This window comes from Sceloporus occidentalis, unplaced genomic scaffold (genome assembly GCF_023333645.1).
Source record: "Sceloporus occidentalis isolate IW3139 unplaced genomic scaffold, rSceOcc1.0.p SCAF_8, whole genome shotgun sequence".
In the NCBI taxonomy this organism is placed as follows: Eukaryota; Metazoa; Chordata; class Lepidosauria; order Squamata; family Phrynosomatidae; genus Sceloporus; species Sceloporus occidentalis.
In genome coordinates, this window is record NW_028316988.1 from 15,517,263 (window position 1) to 15,532,974 (window position 15,712).

At 45.8% G+C, this 15,712-nt stretch overlaps 3 protein-coding genes across 4 annotated transcripts in view; 1 reads left to right on the top strand and 2 right to left on the bottom strand.

Annotated features, from left to right (window-relative positions):
* The window catches only part of LOC149308016 (syntaxin-binding protein 1), a 35,828-nt gene extending 34,444 nt beyond the window's left edge, over positions 1–1,384 (bottom strand). For both annotated transcript variants that reach the window (XM_089534912.1, XM_089534911.1), the window contains exon 1: positions 1,222–1,384. In XM_089534912.1, coding sequence (XP_089391038.1) covers positions 1,222–1,258 — 37 coding nt within the window. In that variant the 5' untranslated portion in view covers positions 1,259–1,384. The remainder of the gene's footprint in view (positions 1–1,221) is intronic.
* Positions 1,385–4,694: 3,310 nt separating this feature from the next.
* On the top strand, positions 4,695–12,400 carry SLC31A2 (solute carrier family 31 member 2). The gene is made up of 4 exons (XM_089534914.1): positions 4,695–4,837; positions 8,857–8,923; positions 9,981–10,170; positions 10,830–12,400. The coding sequence occupies exons 1-4, from the start codon at positions 4,829–4,831 to the stop codon at positions 10,996–10,998; spliced, it is 435 nt and encodes a 144-aa protein (XP_089391040.1). The 5' UTR covers positions 4,695–4,828; the 3' UTR covers positions 10,999–12,400.
* Positions 12,374–15,712, bottom strand: part of LOC149308018 (protein Niban 2-like) — a 51,420-nt gene continuing 48,081 nt past the window's right edge. Inside the window, exon 14 of the mRNA XM_089534913.1 lies at positions 12,374–14,769. Within this exon, the coding sequence (XP_089391039.1) occupies positions 14,045–14,769 (725 nt within the window). The 3' untranslated portion in view covers positions 12,374–14,044. The remainder of the gene's footprint in view (positions 14,770–15,712) is intronic.

The following is a 15,712-nucleotide window of genomic DNA, read 5'->3' on the forward strand; positions in this document are numbered from 1 at the left end:
CTGTCTGAAAATGGTGGAAAGGCTACATTACTGTCTTCTCTATCTCACACACAGAGAGAAGAACTCCCCATCATATTGGAAATCTAGACAATAGGTTCGTGAGATGGGGGTGGGTTATGAGTCAAGGAAAACCAGGGCTGTTTCTCTCCTCCTCCTCCTCCAAGACATACATACGCACACTGCAGAAAAATGCCAACAAGGGCAACAACATAATCAGGGATTGCTGGCATTTCCACCCCCGGCCTTTGGATTTGCTCCTCAGGCAAGCTGTCTTCCCCTTCATCCCCCTCCTTTTGCATCTACAATGGCTGATGCTCAAACAAATATATGTCTCCTTTTCTTCCACCATTGGGATCCCCCTTTTCCCAATTCATTCCATGAACCAGCCAACCAACCTATTCATCATCTTATTCAACGCCAGCAATTAAAACCCTTCTTCCTTCTTAGACGCAAAAGGAAAAATGAAGTCTATTGCCCTAGCAAAAATTTTTCTCCTCTATCCCCATCTTTATTATAAAATGTCCAGACACCCCAAAGCCTCTTTTTATAATCCAGGCCCAGATCTCAATGAGAAAATGGAGGTTGCCATCTCAAAGCCACCATAGGTGTTAAGAAGACACACTGCAAGCATCGAGGGACGCATCAGGAAGGCAACCAGCAGAAATCGAAATTAATTTGCAATAATAATAATAATAATAATAATGCAAAGGCAAATTTGAAAAAGCATTATTTCAAGGAACATTTCCTCTCCTTATAATCCAGGCCCAGATCTCAATGAGAAAATGGAGGTTGCCATGTCAAGCATCCATAGCTTTGCACAAATGCAACGGCAAATGTTTAAGAAGCCTTATTTGAAGGAACATTATTTATTTAAAGCCTTATAATCCAAGCCCAGATCTCAGGGAGAAAATGGAAAGGGAACCCCTGCACACCTTGAATGTCCATTCAATGAATAAAGGAGAGGGAAAGGGGAGAAAGGGAGAGATTGGAGATTCACTCTCTCTCACTTTCTATTGCAAAATAAAAATGGAAGGCATTGGAAGCATCAGGGATGGCACAGATTTGCACAAAGGCAAAGCCACCCCAAAAAGCCTTGTTTGAAGGCTTGTAATCCCAGAAAATAGAGGAGGAAAAAGAAAAGGTACCCCCATCACCCCCATATTAAGAGAGGAGAGGAGAGGAAAGGAAAGGAAAAGGAAGAAAGGAGGACTGGAGGCTTACTCTCTCCCACCACTGCTTTCAATCCAGCAGGGGCCATGATGCTGAGGTTGCTCTTGTTGCAAAGCTGGAGCAAAGCGGCTCCTCTGGTGCCTTGGCTGCTGCGGTCCTGGGTTCAAATCCTGCCTCTTGGCTGGGCTGCTCAGCTGACTGCAGAGAGGGAGGGAGGGAGGGAGGGAGGCGGTCCAGGCAAGGCGTGGCCGGATTGTGATGATGCTGATGATGCTGCCACGGATGCAGATGAAGGGAGGCTGACGTCACGGGCCCAGGCAGCCAATCAGCGCCTTGCCTCTGCTCAGCATCCTCCGCCCAGGGTCCCTCCTGGGCTGGCTCTGTCCAAGGGGAGGAGACGGAGGAGCTGCAAAAAAGCAACAACAACAGAGAGCAAGATAGCAGACAAAGAGAAATGGCAAGCAGGGGAGGGAGACGTGTGAGGCGTGTGCCTCAAGGCCAGAGGCAGTCCAGCACAGTGGTTAGAGAGCCAGGGCCAAGGCTGGCCCTGCAATCCTGTGGTCCTATGTGGGCCAGTCACAGGCCCTTAGAGTTGGAAAGGTTCCCAAGCATCTATTGAGTCCACTGGTTCCCACCCTTTGGACTTCCAGATGGTTTTGGACTTCGTTTGGCCAAGTTGGCAAAGGCTTCTGGGAGCCGAAGTCCAAAACTCCCCAGAGGACCAAAGTATGGGAATCACTGAAGTTGATTCAGACTCTCAGCGGTGTAAGATTACACAAAGAGACTCCATGTTTGACAATGGAACACACTTCCATGGAAAGTGGTGGACTCTCCTTCTTCGGAAGTCTTTAAACAGAGGCTGGATGGCCGTCGAATAATTTATTACGGCACATGGCCAGCACATGGATGGCCCTCTGTTGGAGATGCTTTGATTGTGAGTTCCTGCATGGACCAGATGGCCCTTGGGGTCTCTTCCAACTCAATGATTCTGTGAACTAAAGCGCTCCTGAAAGACGCCCATCCAGCCTCAGTTTCAAGACCACCAAAGATGGAGAGTCTTCCACCCTCCAAAGCAGTCTATTTCAGAGTCGGACAGCTCCTGCAGTATTGAGCTGTCCTTTGTTTTGTCTGCTTGACATCTTTGGTGGTCAATATCCCATGATGCCAGTGGTCTGAAGGCCCATAATTTCTCCCTTGACCCCACAGACTGAAGGCCTTAAGACCACAGGTTCTCAACCTAGAAGATAATACATGGACACCATCATCCACTGAAGAATGCTGAGCATGGAGTGTTCTAAACTGCCACCAAGGAGGATGCAGCTCAGGGTTGCTTTCAGCCACTTCGTGTCCCATGACAAAGGGAAGGAAGGAAGGAAAGGTATTCTTGAATACTTGAAGCCTTGAAATACCCTTGAAATAAATGGTCCTGCCATGAGTTTGGTTCAGTGTGCCATCCTTTTGGGGGATCCTTCCTTCTCAGCTCTGCCCTTGGCCTTGCCAGCCTTTCGGATGACATTTCTCCCAAACAGCAAAAAAGAAACTGAATGGAAAGTGGACAAAAATGACAGCTTTTTACTTTCGACAACTTCTGTGCCTTGTGAGAATGATGGGAAGTGTCCTCCAAGACCACCCCCCCCACACACACACACATATGCTGTGCCTTATGAGGATGATGGGAAGCCTCGAGGGGAGAAGCCACCCTTTCTGCTGCCGCCAGAGGGCGCCCCAGGACAACAGGGAAAGGGGTGGCGCCCTTAGCGAGTGAAGCGACTGAGCTTGGGACCACAGTTCCCATCACCCCCAACCAAACTACATGGCCCTGGCCCTGAAGGGCTCAAGGATTCTGGGAATTTCCAGATAGGGGCTTGAGGGGGCCAAGGGCCCAAACAGGCTGCAGGGAGAACTCCCCCAACCTCAACTGGTCTGGGGATGATGGGAAGTGTCCTCCAAGACCTCCCCACATGCTGTGGCTTTCCATCAGACCCCCCCCCCAACATGCTGTGCCTTGTGAGGATGATGGGAACTGTCCTCCAAGACCCCTAACACAGACATTCAAGTCACCAATCCTGTTTATACAAGTCTTTTTAACCAATATATATATATATATATATATATATATACACTGTATAATATTATATATATGTATGTGTATGTATATGTGTCTCTGTGTGTATATATGACAATGATGATGGTGGTGATATTGATCTCAGCAAGCCTCTAATTCATGGCCAATGTAAGTTGCTCTGATTTTTACAAACTCATGCGCAGTGAAAAAAACCAAAGTGCCTTGACGAAGTACACACTTCTGAGAAGTACAGTTAGTGCAAGAAACCTGAAACCGAGGGCAAATCCGCTTCTTGTGAAACCACCTGGACATGTTCATTATGCATAGCCATGTTAACCCATGTTCAGTATGAAACCCAAAGGGTTTGGTTATGCAATAAGCCTCTGAAACATGCAAGAGGCCATTTTAGATAAAGCCATGTCAAATGCCCAAATGTGCTGTTGTGTGTGTTTTGGAATTGGGGGGGTGTTTGGCCAGAAAGGGAAGTACATTTCTGCCATCTGTCTAGGAATAATGCCAAAAGAAACATGCGTTTATATTAACTGTTTTTTAAATTATTAATTTTTTTATTTGTTTGCATGTCCTCCATTTAAAAATATGTCCTACATTTGGGGCTAAATTTTGTCCTACATTTGGAGGTTGACAGTTATGGCAACCCTACTTACAGCATTCTTCCTTGCCGCACAGATGGATTTCCAGCGCTAACCAACTCCCTCTGCACACTTCAACCCCCTGAAACAAACACCCTCCTGCGGATCAGTCAGAAATAGCTGCCACCCCCTTAGTGGCCTAGTATCTGCACAACGTTGGAAGCCTGAAGAAGGAGAACGTGTGACATGTGCGTGAAAAAACATATAGTAGACGAAGACGCAAAAGAAGAAGAGATCTGTTCCTGCACCTAGTTGTGCAAAAGACCACCTTTCGAGGGGTGAAGCTGGCCATGAAAGATCATTCTGCAGAGATTCCCTGCATGCACACTGAAGTGGTTGTTGTTGTTATTGTTGTGTGGCTTCAAGTCCCCAACAACAACAACAACCACCACCTTGAATCTCAGTTTGGGAAAACATGGGACAGAAATCCCATCAAATAAAAGAAATGCCAAGGAAACTCCATGATATGGTCTCCATAAGTTGGAAAATGATTTGAAGGCACACAAGAACAACACTACAGGGCCCAAAATCCCCTGCCAAAGTAGCCCCTGGCCATATCAACTGGGGATTCTGGATACTGTGGTCCAATAATAATAATAATAATAATACATAAGGAATTGCCATTGCCATCGTTAAGGAAACCTTCCCATGCACTGGCACCTCTGGACCAAAATCTTTAAACATTGATGCAGGAGGATGGAGAAAAAGCAGACTCTCAGAGAGCCCAGAGGCAGAGACTACAAATCCCAGGATGCCCTGCGCCTCCATCCACCACGTGATTCTTTGCAACCAAAAAAAAAAAAGCCATGATCTTTTTAAGCAGAGCAGCCCTGTGTCGCTTTTTGCAAAAGGCGTTACCAGATTAGGAAGAAAGGAAGGAAGGAGAGCAACTTTGCAAGCTTGGCGCAACAGTTTCCCAAAAGGCTAAAAAGAAAGGACAAAAATGATGCCAGTAAGTCTGTTCTTTCCGATTCTTTAAAGGGTTGCTCCTGTTTGTTTACAAGCGAAAGGCAAAGAGCTGGGCAGCAAGTTGGTGGTGGAATGGGAAATGCTCTCAGTCTTACCTCTCTTCTTCTCCAAGAGGCTGATCCAGTTTTGGGAACCATATTCCAGGGAATCCCCTCTGTCTTGATATATAACCCCACTCTCTCTCTATAAAGGTAGCTCTTCCTTTAGATCAGTGGATCCCAAATTTTGGGTTCTCCAGGACATTTTGGACTTCAGCTCCCAGAAGCATCAGCCATCTTGTCCAATGGTCAGGGATTCTGGAAGCTGGGGCCCAAAAGGACCAAAGTTTGGGCACCACTGCTTTAGATTTTGGGTCTATCCCAATATAGGGATACCAACCCCATAGCTATATCACTGAGGTGCATAAGGCTGAGAGAGAGAGAGAGACTTGTCCAAGATCAGGGTGACCAGATGTCCTAGCCGCAAAGGAGGACCAGGCACCACAAAATGTAGGACCTTTGAGACAAATTGTAGCACATGCCCAACTCAAAGCTAAAAACTTCTGTAATATCAGTTCATGCTTCTTAGTCATGTTCCAAATGGAGGACATTGTGGAATTCCTCCTGGACAGAAGGCTGAAAGGGAGGACAGGTCCTGGAAAAGGAGGACGTCTGGTCACCCTGCATCTGGTGCGTTCTCACGGCTCAAGGAGAATTAGGTGTCTAGATCTCCCAAATCTCAGTCCCAGGGTGAGCAACTCCACCATGGACTAAACAGATGATGATAATAATAATAATAATGAGGAAATAATATTCAAACTCAGAAGTGGCCAGAAAAACTTACAGTTTTGAAAAAGTGGGGTATTTGATGCTGTCGTCGTGTGCCTTCAAGTCATTTTTGACTTATGGCAACCCTATCATGGCACATTTCTCCTCCAAGGCTGAGAGAGTGTGACTTGCCCAAGATCACCCACTGATATTCCTGGCTGAGCTGGGAATTGAACCCTGGTCTCCAGAGTCTTAAACCAATGTTCAATCCACTATTCCATGCTGCTGTATAATAGTTAAACATTTTAAAAGGGAAATTGTCATTCTTGAAGGGCTCCAGGAGAGGGAGATTCACTTTGTGGGTCAGAAAAAGAAGGGTCTGGAGGGGTTAAGGGTCATAGGTGACCCCTTCTCTAACCACTACACCACCCTGGCTCTCCTTGAACATAAGTGAGAAAGATCTCATTGAAGTCAATGAGATTTAAAACCAGAATTCTTTTGTAAGGTTGTACAATCATACTGAAGTTCTCATAACCTTGCTTGGATCCGACCCACCAAGTTGCCATCGAAATGTACTATCTCCCCAATCCTTCATAAATGGGTCGGGGATCGGAAACAGCTGGACTAAAAACTGATAAAGCCGTTGCCTAATGCAAGGGCATATGTCGATCTCCTGACTGCCTCTGTCAAGCACCACTGAGTCACATCAGATGCGGGGTTTTCCTTTTCAGCAAAACAGAGAAGGTGATTTCATTTACATCCGAAAAGGAAACAAGTCATGCTTTGAGTTTCTGCAAAACCTGCTCCCACATAAGTCTGACAAAGTGGGTCAATGCAGGGTGCATCTACACTGTAGAAAAAAATGCCATCTGATAGCACTTTTAAGTGCTGTAGCTTCATCCTATGGAATCGTGGGATTTGTAGTTTTACAGCTGCTTTCGCCTTTTCTGCCCAAGAGAGCTGGTGCCTCACACAACTGCCATTCCCTGTAGGATGGAGCCATGGCAGCAAAAGTGTTGAACTGCATTACTTCTACAGTATTGCAGTACCCGCAGTGCATCTACACCACACCAGTTATAGAAATTTGATCCCATTTTAACTACCATGGCTCCGTCTTATGGGACCCTGGGATTTGTACTTTGATGCTTCTCGGGGACATTGCCATCCAGCAGCATCTGCAAGGCTCCACGATACCTAACCCTGATCTAGAGGGTTGGCACAAGTTATCTTATAGGGTCAAGCCTGTCTTCCCTTTGGTCCAAGGAGCTGCTAAAACACAGGACAGCATGATCTTTTCTTCTTTCTCTGTACTGCTTTTGCTCAAAGTGTTTTGATTTAATTACCCAGCTAATGCGCTGCCTCCATTTCCTTCTTGGAGCCTTGAAAACCCTCCTCTTGTTTTCCCATTCCCAGCAAACAACTCACTTGGAACCACACCTGGGCAAGCCTAGTCTTGTGGGAGTTGCACCTGTTTGGCTTCCAGCTGCATCCTTGTTGTTCTGTGCCTTCAGGTCCTTCCCAACTTATGGCGGATCTGTCCTAGGTTTCCTTGGCACGGTTTGTTCAGAGGGGCCTTGCCCTTGCCTTCTCCGAGGCTGAGAGATTTGTGCCCATTGGCTGCAATTGTTTCTTTAAAACAGGAACTCCAGTGACTGGCACCTGATGGTTCATGGATCAGGGCTGATCCATGAGCCACCACTTTGCCTAGCATGGATTCTGCGAAGGGAAGATTTAGACCTTTGTTGTTGGATTTTGAACATAATGCACACCTCAGTTCTGGGAACCAGCCGTTCAATAGGTCGCATTTAGTCTCACATTAAAACCAAACAGCTGAGAATCTTTCTTTGGTGAGTTTGGGGTTTTTATTTTGAGTAAATCAGTAAGACTTGGAGAATTTCCACTTGGAGATCCAACCCTCCCCCATCCTCCAAAGAAACAAGTACTACCGAGTATTGACCTTGCAAACCAGGGATTTGAAAGATGCCAATCCTGTTTACCATCTTGCTTTGGAGTGCCAACGTTAAGCTGAACAGAAGGCATCAATTAGACAGATTAAGGCAGCAAATAATCATAGGCTTCAATGGGAGGAAAACAACACGTGATCCAATTCTTTCCTCACACAGGAACAAACCAATGGTCTGTCTTATGCAGAGCATCCCCCTGAGAATAGAGAAAGGCTTGCTAGCATCTTGGGCAGGTAACTTTCCCACTATCTCTCCCCCAGGAATATTTTACATCTGTATCCCTACAGATGTGGGATAGATCATGGACACAGCTTGGTAGACCTATGTGCAGAAGTGGGGAATGAGTGGCCCACTAGATCTTGGCCAACAATTCCTTTCTGCCTTAGCCAACATTGACATGTTGGATGATGGGAGTTACTTCTAAAACATCCTGTAAAGGGCCAGATGTTACACATCCTTGCTCAAGCAGTGGTTCCAATGTCAATAGGGACCATGAATTCACTTCGGGTGAATTAGTTCAGACTTTAGGAGCTATCCATGGTGCTCAAGTCATGGTGGGATGGTTATGCAACACCTTGGATAGCTCCTTATGAGCTATCTAAAGTCCAGAGTGGCCTCACCAACCCACTGACACAGGTCACCAGTCGTGTGCCAACTGCCACTGGCAGGATGTGAACCAGTTGCAAATGTTTTTGTGACCAAGGCTCGCAGGGACCATGAACCACCCGTCCTGGAGTTTATTACAGTTGGCCCTCCATATCCACAAATTCAACCAACCATGGTTCAAACATATTCCTCCCCCTCCCAAAGTCAAACCTTGATTTTGCCATTTTATCTAAGGGACACCATTTTACTATGCCACTGTATATAATGGCATCCATGGGTTTTGTTTTCCAAGCGGGATCCTGGAAGCAAACCCTGATCAGAGACTCCAACGGTGGTCTTGTAAGTCATAGTCCAACACTCAAACCACTATGCCACACTGACTACCCTGTTATAAGGAAGATTTGTTCAGATGATGTTTTCCTTTGCCTTTCTCTGAAGCTGAGAGAGTGTGACTTGACCAAGATCACCCAGTGGATTTCTATGTTTGAGCGTGGATTCAAACCCTGGCCTCCTGGAGTCCTTGTCCAATACCCAAACCAGTACACCGCCGTGGTTCTCAGGTTCCACTATATAGTAATAGGGGGGGGGGGGGAAGAATGCATTGTTATGGCCATGAAGTCCTGCCAGTACCAATATTTTGTTCTTTCTCTCTCTCCTGCCACAAATCCTTTGCCCATCTGCTGCAGATGCATTTTTATTTCTCGGACAAAGTGGTCCTTCTGTTTGACTTCTGGAACGTCCACAGCCCAGCAGGTAGGAAAACAAAACAGTCTTATCTAAGTAAAAATATATGCTGCCGAGCCAAATTAGAGAGATACTAGAAGACTGAGGAGATTATAGGAAACCTTAGCGGGAGAGAAGATAGAGAACGGTTATGAAAGATGGCTCTGTTTAGTCCGGTACCTGAGCTCTTTCGAGATAACAGCTCTCCTTTGAATGCTTGACTTCGTAATCTTTGCTGAGTCCAAAATGGAAAGGTCAGGTACACATGCTGGGTGAGGGAACAACAACCTTCCAACCCAGTCTGCCCGTTGTTTTGGTCTTTATAAATATACAGAGATTGGAAGGTGCACGCCTTAAGTGACCAAAAACTACCCCTAATGTGTGGCATTCTGTAATCTCATTAAGAACTTTATCTTCTAAAAAGAATAACCCCAAGAAAATGTTACTTGTCCCCCTAGACATTCAATGGAGAAGCACCCTGGCCTTCTGCTTCCATTTTCCATCCTAAAGACAGCCCTGCTAAGAACCAACTTTAACTGGAAAAGAAAGAGTCAGGCTGCATTTCTTGGAGGGGAACAGCAAAGGCCTTAAGCAACAGACTTGAGGTAGGGGCTAAAGCTTTTAAAAGGTTTTAGAAGGACCTTTCCACCTCAAGCCCATTGCTTAATGCATTTGCTATTCCCCTCCAAGAAATGTACCCCATGCTCTGGTATTGGTCCTTGCCTGTTGCTTGAAGTGGATGACACCAGCAAGTCGATCACTGAAAATATGCAAGTTCAGTGCTTCATTTATTGCCGAGTCAAGTCACAGAAGTGACTTGAATCCAAGTCAGTTGACTCAAGTTTGTATCCCTGGGGATTGCCATCCCACCGATCTCGAAACTGCCAACAAAACTATCAGTCTTTTAGGGTGGAATCTGCTTGGGGCACTACACTGGTACCTTTTGAAAACCGCTTCCCACACCCCAAAACTAAGACTTGTAGGAATCCCATTGCAGGCTGAAATTCTCAACAGACCATACTCAGTCAGGGAGGTAAGAGATAACAGCCATACTCTTCCATGAATGTAACTCTCCTTCTTTTGACAGGGATGGTCCTCTCGGTTGTGGTCATCATGCTGCTCGCAGTGTTGTATGAAGCCATCAAGGTGGGCAAGGTGAAACTGATTCAGCGCACAATGCCTATCATCCCCCCCAGCATCAGCCAGGAGACTTTAGGAGAACCAGAGAGGGGATCTATTAACACGGGCACAACCCACCTAACCAGCATTCCAAAAATGTAAGAAAAAGGGGGCAGAATGACGGGGGGAGGAGGGACTGTCCTTCATCTCTCCAAAGACTCATTAGCAAATTCAGTAACCATCTTCTAAGTAGTAGCTCCCATACTGCAGAATTTCTTCCTAAAAGAGTTTTACTTGGCCTCATCAGTTTCTCCTTGATGAAAAAAGTTGTTCCCTGATATCAACAATTTAGTTATGAATGTGCAAAAAGGGAGCATCTTTGGCCCAAAGCCCATCTAAACACTAGCAGGCACAATGAGCCACCTATCAAGGTGCAAGGAAGATGGCATTTCCACTTCTCCTGGCAGCAAATGAAACTGACAATCAGAAGCAGGACCCCATTGGGATTTCACAGTCTAGATTTTTTTTAGATTGATTTGCCAGAATCATGGATGAGAACCGTGCCACACTCTGCCATTGATTTTCAGACCTTGCTTATTAACTTTAGAAGTTAAACTAATTTTGATGTGGAAATCTGGAAGGATGGAATGCAAGAAAGAAAGAAGCCAAGGGCTAGAAACAGAAGGAGAGGGAGACTTGCCCATTCCAGCATTTCTAGGTTTGGAGCCTAAAGCTGTTAAACTAGCAAATGTGATATGTATGTTTCCAAATCAGACCCCCATCATTTGGTCTAACCTTCTTTTTCTTTTTGCAAAAGCCAATTGCCTTGGCATGTGGCCCAGACCTTCATCCATGTGGTGCAGGTGGTCCTTGGATACCTGGTGATGTTGGCTGTGATGTCCTACAACTCGTGGATCTTCCTGGGTGTGATAGTAGGCTCGGCCGTCGGGTACTATGTCGCATATCCGCTGCTCAGAGTCCGATAGCAGCGCCATGGTCTACTCTGGTGAAAACTCAACTGGGTGTATCAGGAACTGTCGGTGTATCAGGAACTGATCCAACAAGGACAGGCCAGTTACTGGGATATGGAAGTCATCTCAGTGGTGGTTGCAAGTCTTTCTTTCCACCTAATTTGATCTCTGAGCTCCACCTGCATAAGACTGCCGATGTCTGGTTTTTTGCCCTGTTTTCAAACAGCGTTATTTGCTTCCAGATTTGTTTTCAAAAGATCCTCAAGTGCCTTCGAACAGATTTCTAAAGTCTGTCTCTATGTATTTGTAGTTGTCAGGGAAGCTGGTTTGCACACCAAGTCAGATCACAGGTCCACCGAACCACACATTGTCTGGTGTGACCAGCTGCGATTCTCCAAGATCTCAGGCAATGTATCTGTCCATGTCTATGTGTGGTTGCTGTTGTTGTGTGCTGGGTCTTAAACTACAACTCCTACCTACAGCCTGTTCCAGCCACAGCTTAAGTGTTAAACCCTTAAGACTACCAGTTTACTAATGTTAACTGGATGCAGGAAATTTAAAAAATGTCTTGTTTTAAACATTGGAGCCAGTGTGGTGTAGTGGTTTGAACACTGGACTACGACTCTGGAGATCAGGGTTCGAATCCATGAAAACTACTGGGTGACCTTGGGCAAGTCACGTTCTCTCAGCCTCAGAGGTTGGCAATGGCAAACCCCCTCTGAAGAAACTTGCTAAGAAAACCTGATGATGGGGTCACCATAAATCAGAAATGACTTGAGAGCATGCAACAACAACAACAGAACCATTCTTAAATTTTAAAACATTTACTAATTATGTAAATTATTGAAATGAGGCAATTTTAAAGAGTGGCTGAAAAATACAAAGAAAACCAGGGGCCAGTGCATTAATTCTTAACCAGTTGTTTCCAAAGTTAGCCGCCTTGAATACCAGGCTTGGACAAAGTGTAGCTTTGGGACTGTAAGGTGCAGTGCCCAAAGCTCTCCAAACTGCAAGCTTTAAACCCCAAATTTTAATATTTTACACCAATTTTCAGGTTATCTTTCATCCCAAATGACCCCAGACAGGAGGTTTACCTTCTTCAAACCCCCTAGAAGTCCAAAAAATTGCCCCAAATGGCCACCAGAAGTGACATGTTGAAATGTGACAGTGTGACCCACCAGAGGAGTGCAGAGAGGTAGTGGTTGTCTTCCACCTTGGCGTTGTTGTAATTCACTTGGAGAACTAAGAGGTTGCATGGTTGACTTGGAGGTACACAACGACAACAACAACAGGTGATCTTCACATCACCTTCTCCATGGGAGTCACGTCAACCAACTTGGGTTATGAGAGAGTCCACATTGTGCTAAGGATGAGACGGGTCGTGCTGGCATTAAATAAAGCTGGATTTTATTATTAATATATATATATAAGCACATTTCTTTCTTAAACATTTGGTATAAGATCTGCAATAAACTATCTCGGAGAGAGACAGGAAAAGGCAGGCTTTGGATCCAAAACAATAAGGCACTTTTGAAACAAACACGATGAGCCCAAAAGGGCAAATTTTCCCCCATCATTTAACAGAAACTATCAAAAAATATGGAACACGGACATGGAAATTGGAATGTTACAACTCCAGGTAGGAAGAAGTGTGGAGTCGAGATCATTGGCCATTTCCCCTATCAAGTCTTCCTCAGGTACGTAACACCCATCTATAGGATTTTCCTGTCTAACAGGGTCTGTTCCCAAATCAAAAATGTCCCTGCAACATGCATCATGAAAGATACTCAATCCCACCATGACCATAGCTTTTTACTTAACTCTACATACATATGGATGTCCATACACACACATACATGACATTTAAGTTTTCCAGTCTGTTAATCTTTTCAGCCATTAAAAACAGGCGCATGTTGGTGGACAGTAACACAAGGCCTGGATGCCTGAAGGCCTTCCAGATGTTTCTGGACTGCAACTCCCAGCATTCCTCCCCAGGGGCCATGCTAGGTAGGGAGTTTCAGTCCAACAACTTTGGAGGGCCTTGATTCCCATCCTAGCTCACTGAGAGTGTTATCTATGCTGCAACTACAACAGTGATAGAAACTATTTGTCCACTTGCTCGCAGACAGATACAAATATTGCTCTGCGCCAAAACAGCTTCTAGATAGACCTTCCAAAACTAGTTCTTATACACTTCCATTCTCAAGCCAAGACTCATGCTCATGCTTCACCTACAGGATCCTGCAATTGGAACTCATGGACTCACTCCACAATTCTGGAAGAGGACCGGGAGACAGGGAAAGAACAGCTGCTCTCCTTGCCATGTCAAACCCATTGAAGCAATGTTAAGACTTGGTGGGGATCTGAGATGGGAACACATCTCGCCACAAGCCCAAGGAAGGGTAGACCGGACAAAATCAGCCACCCTGTAATTGTTAAAGTGGAGATGGGGGAAGGAGACACCCAACAGATTAACAAAAACAAAAAAGAAGTCAGACTCACATCTATGGGGTAAAGAAAACATCTTGGAGGAGGGAGAAGGCATCTAGGGGAGCTTCAACAAATAACCAAGTTAGGGGACAGCTCAGAACAGATATGGGGAAAGCATTTGCCGTACAGATTCCAGCTGCCATTCTTTGTTTCGCTGCTCCAGGCATTTCTTAGCATCCCCGATAAAGTGTCTTTTCAGTAGAAACAGGTGGAGGAGAGCCAACACCCACACCCAAAACACTCCCATTGTGAAAGACAGAGAGAGAAAAGGTGCACAGAAAGGGGACTGGGGGAACGAATCCACATTGCGGCTACGTGGCCCAGAAAGCTCAACCCTGCTTCTGAGAGGCAGCCGGTTCATTCTCACCCCCCCCCCCCCCAAATCAAATAAAAGAGGCAACCTCTTCCATTGGGATTGAGCACATACAAAGGTAAGGGTGTTACTGGACCAGCCTAGGTGGTCTCTATATCCTCTCCACCTCCCACCCCTGTTTTGCAGAGTTCCTGCCTCCCTTGGTGTTTACGTGGTCGAGAGAAAACCTCTCTCGTAAGCCAGCGAAGGTCACGATTCCTAGAACTGAGTCTGCGTCCCCTCGCTGTTGTCTGTGACTCCAGGGCTGTTCTCCAAGGATGGCTCTGCTTTCACCTCCTGGACCTGAGTTGCCACCTCTCCTGTCTCCTTATCACCGGGTTCACGGTGGTTCCCTTGGGATCCCCTGTCAACAGCTGGGGAAGGTGATTCATCTGCCGGTGTGGCATCCTTGGCTTCTTGTACATTTCTCTGGCATTCAGCAGAATCTTCTGGCAGATGTTCTTCTATCACCGGAGCAGCTTCCTTTTCTTTCTCCTCCTCCCTGTGCTCTGCAATTCCTTTGCTCTCTTGGATAATGGTGCCATTGCTTAGGGGTTCCTCGGCCTTTCCACCAACAGCAACCGGGGATTCCACGTGGAATTCCTTCACCAACATTGTACGCAACTCTTTCAGGCTGCTGGGGGAACCCTGCGTTGGTGTTGGGCCACCTTCGGATTCCTCTGGCTCTGTCGCATCTGGTGAGGCTTCCAAGGAAGTGACATCATAGGATGGGGTCCCTTCGTCTGTGTGGATGACTGACACCACTTGCTTAGCCCGGCGCTGCTTCTCATCCGCTGGATCGGATTCTTCCTGGCTGCCAAATTCCTCCCCCCAGTTGATGGGCGTCCCCTCGCCCAGCAAGTGCAGGTTGGGGTCGCTGTTGTGCATCACAATGCTGTCACGATACAGGTTGTGTTTCCGCTGCACGGCTGCCTCCTTCACAGCTGAAAGGGTTCAAGCAAAAACAAGAAACTCATTCAGGATGGGGAACAACACTGCAAAGCTGACCCAATGTTTCAATATTCCCATTAGCAAACTAGATCATTTAGGGTGTTGAAAAAGCATCAGAATATTAAACCAAATGCTCCTTTTTTGCTTTATTTTTCTAATTATTAAGGGTTTTTTTAAAAAAAAAATTCTACCTTTTCCATAAAATTGGGACTCAGGGCAATTGTACAATGCACAATATAGGATGTGCGCAGCCACAATGTGCAACAACAGCAAATTATAGGATGCATAACCACAATGCAGAAGGCCCAACTTGCAAAGGCAAAGCAGAAATGAACATGCTGTCTCTGCAACTCCACCTCCACTGCTATCAGCAGAATACGTTGGTTGAGCAATGGTGACTTTTTCACCCTGTGTGCATAGCATGACTTACACATGCTTTGCAACGACAGCATTCCTCCCAATGTCCAGCCAGCCAGCCAGACTCTGCTTAAGTATTATGTCAAAGAGTATTACGTCAAAGATATTTATTCCACTGATGAACAGCAATTCTCATTGGGATGTTTCTCCTCCTACTTTGTTGAAATTCCCACTCATTGGTTTTCAGACCTCTGGAGCACATCTGCTCTATCGTCTGCATTGATAGTCCATCTGGTATTTGAAGACTGCTATCTTGTTTTCTAAATCGAAATCTAAGATGCTCTTTCAACTGTGCCCTACAGGACTTGGGTTTTTGGACCTCTATTCCATCCTGAATGTACTTCAGCTTATTAGTGTCCTTCTAAACTAAAAGGTACCAACCAGAATTAGACAAAGCTTTCCATATGAATTTCCTTTTGTAATGTGCAGGGCCTGGGGTTAAGAAGACCATAAAGAGGACCAAATACCCTCCATCCCACCTGACTGGTAATCATTGCACTTCCTCTATGCATGCACAGA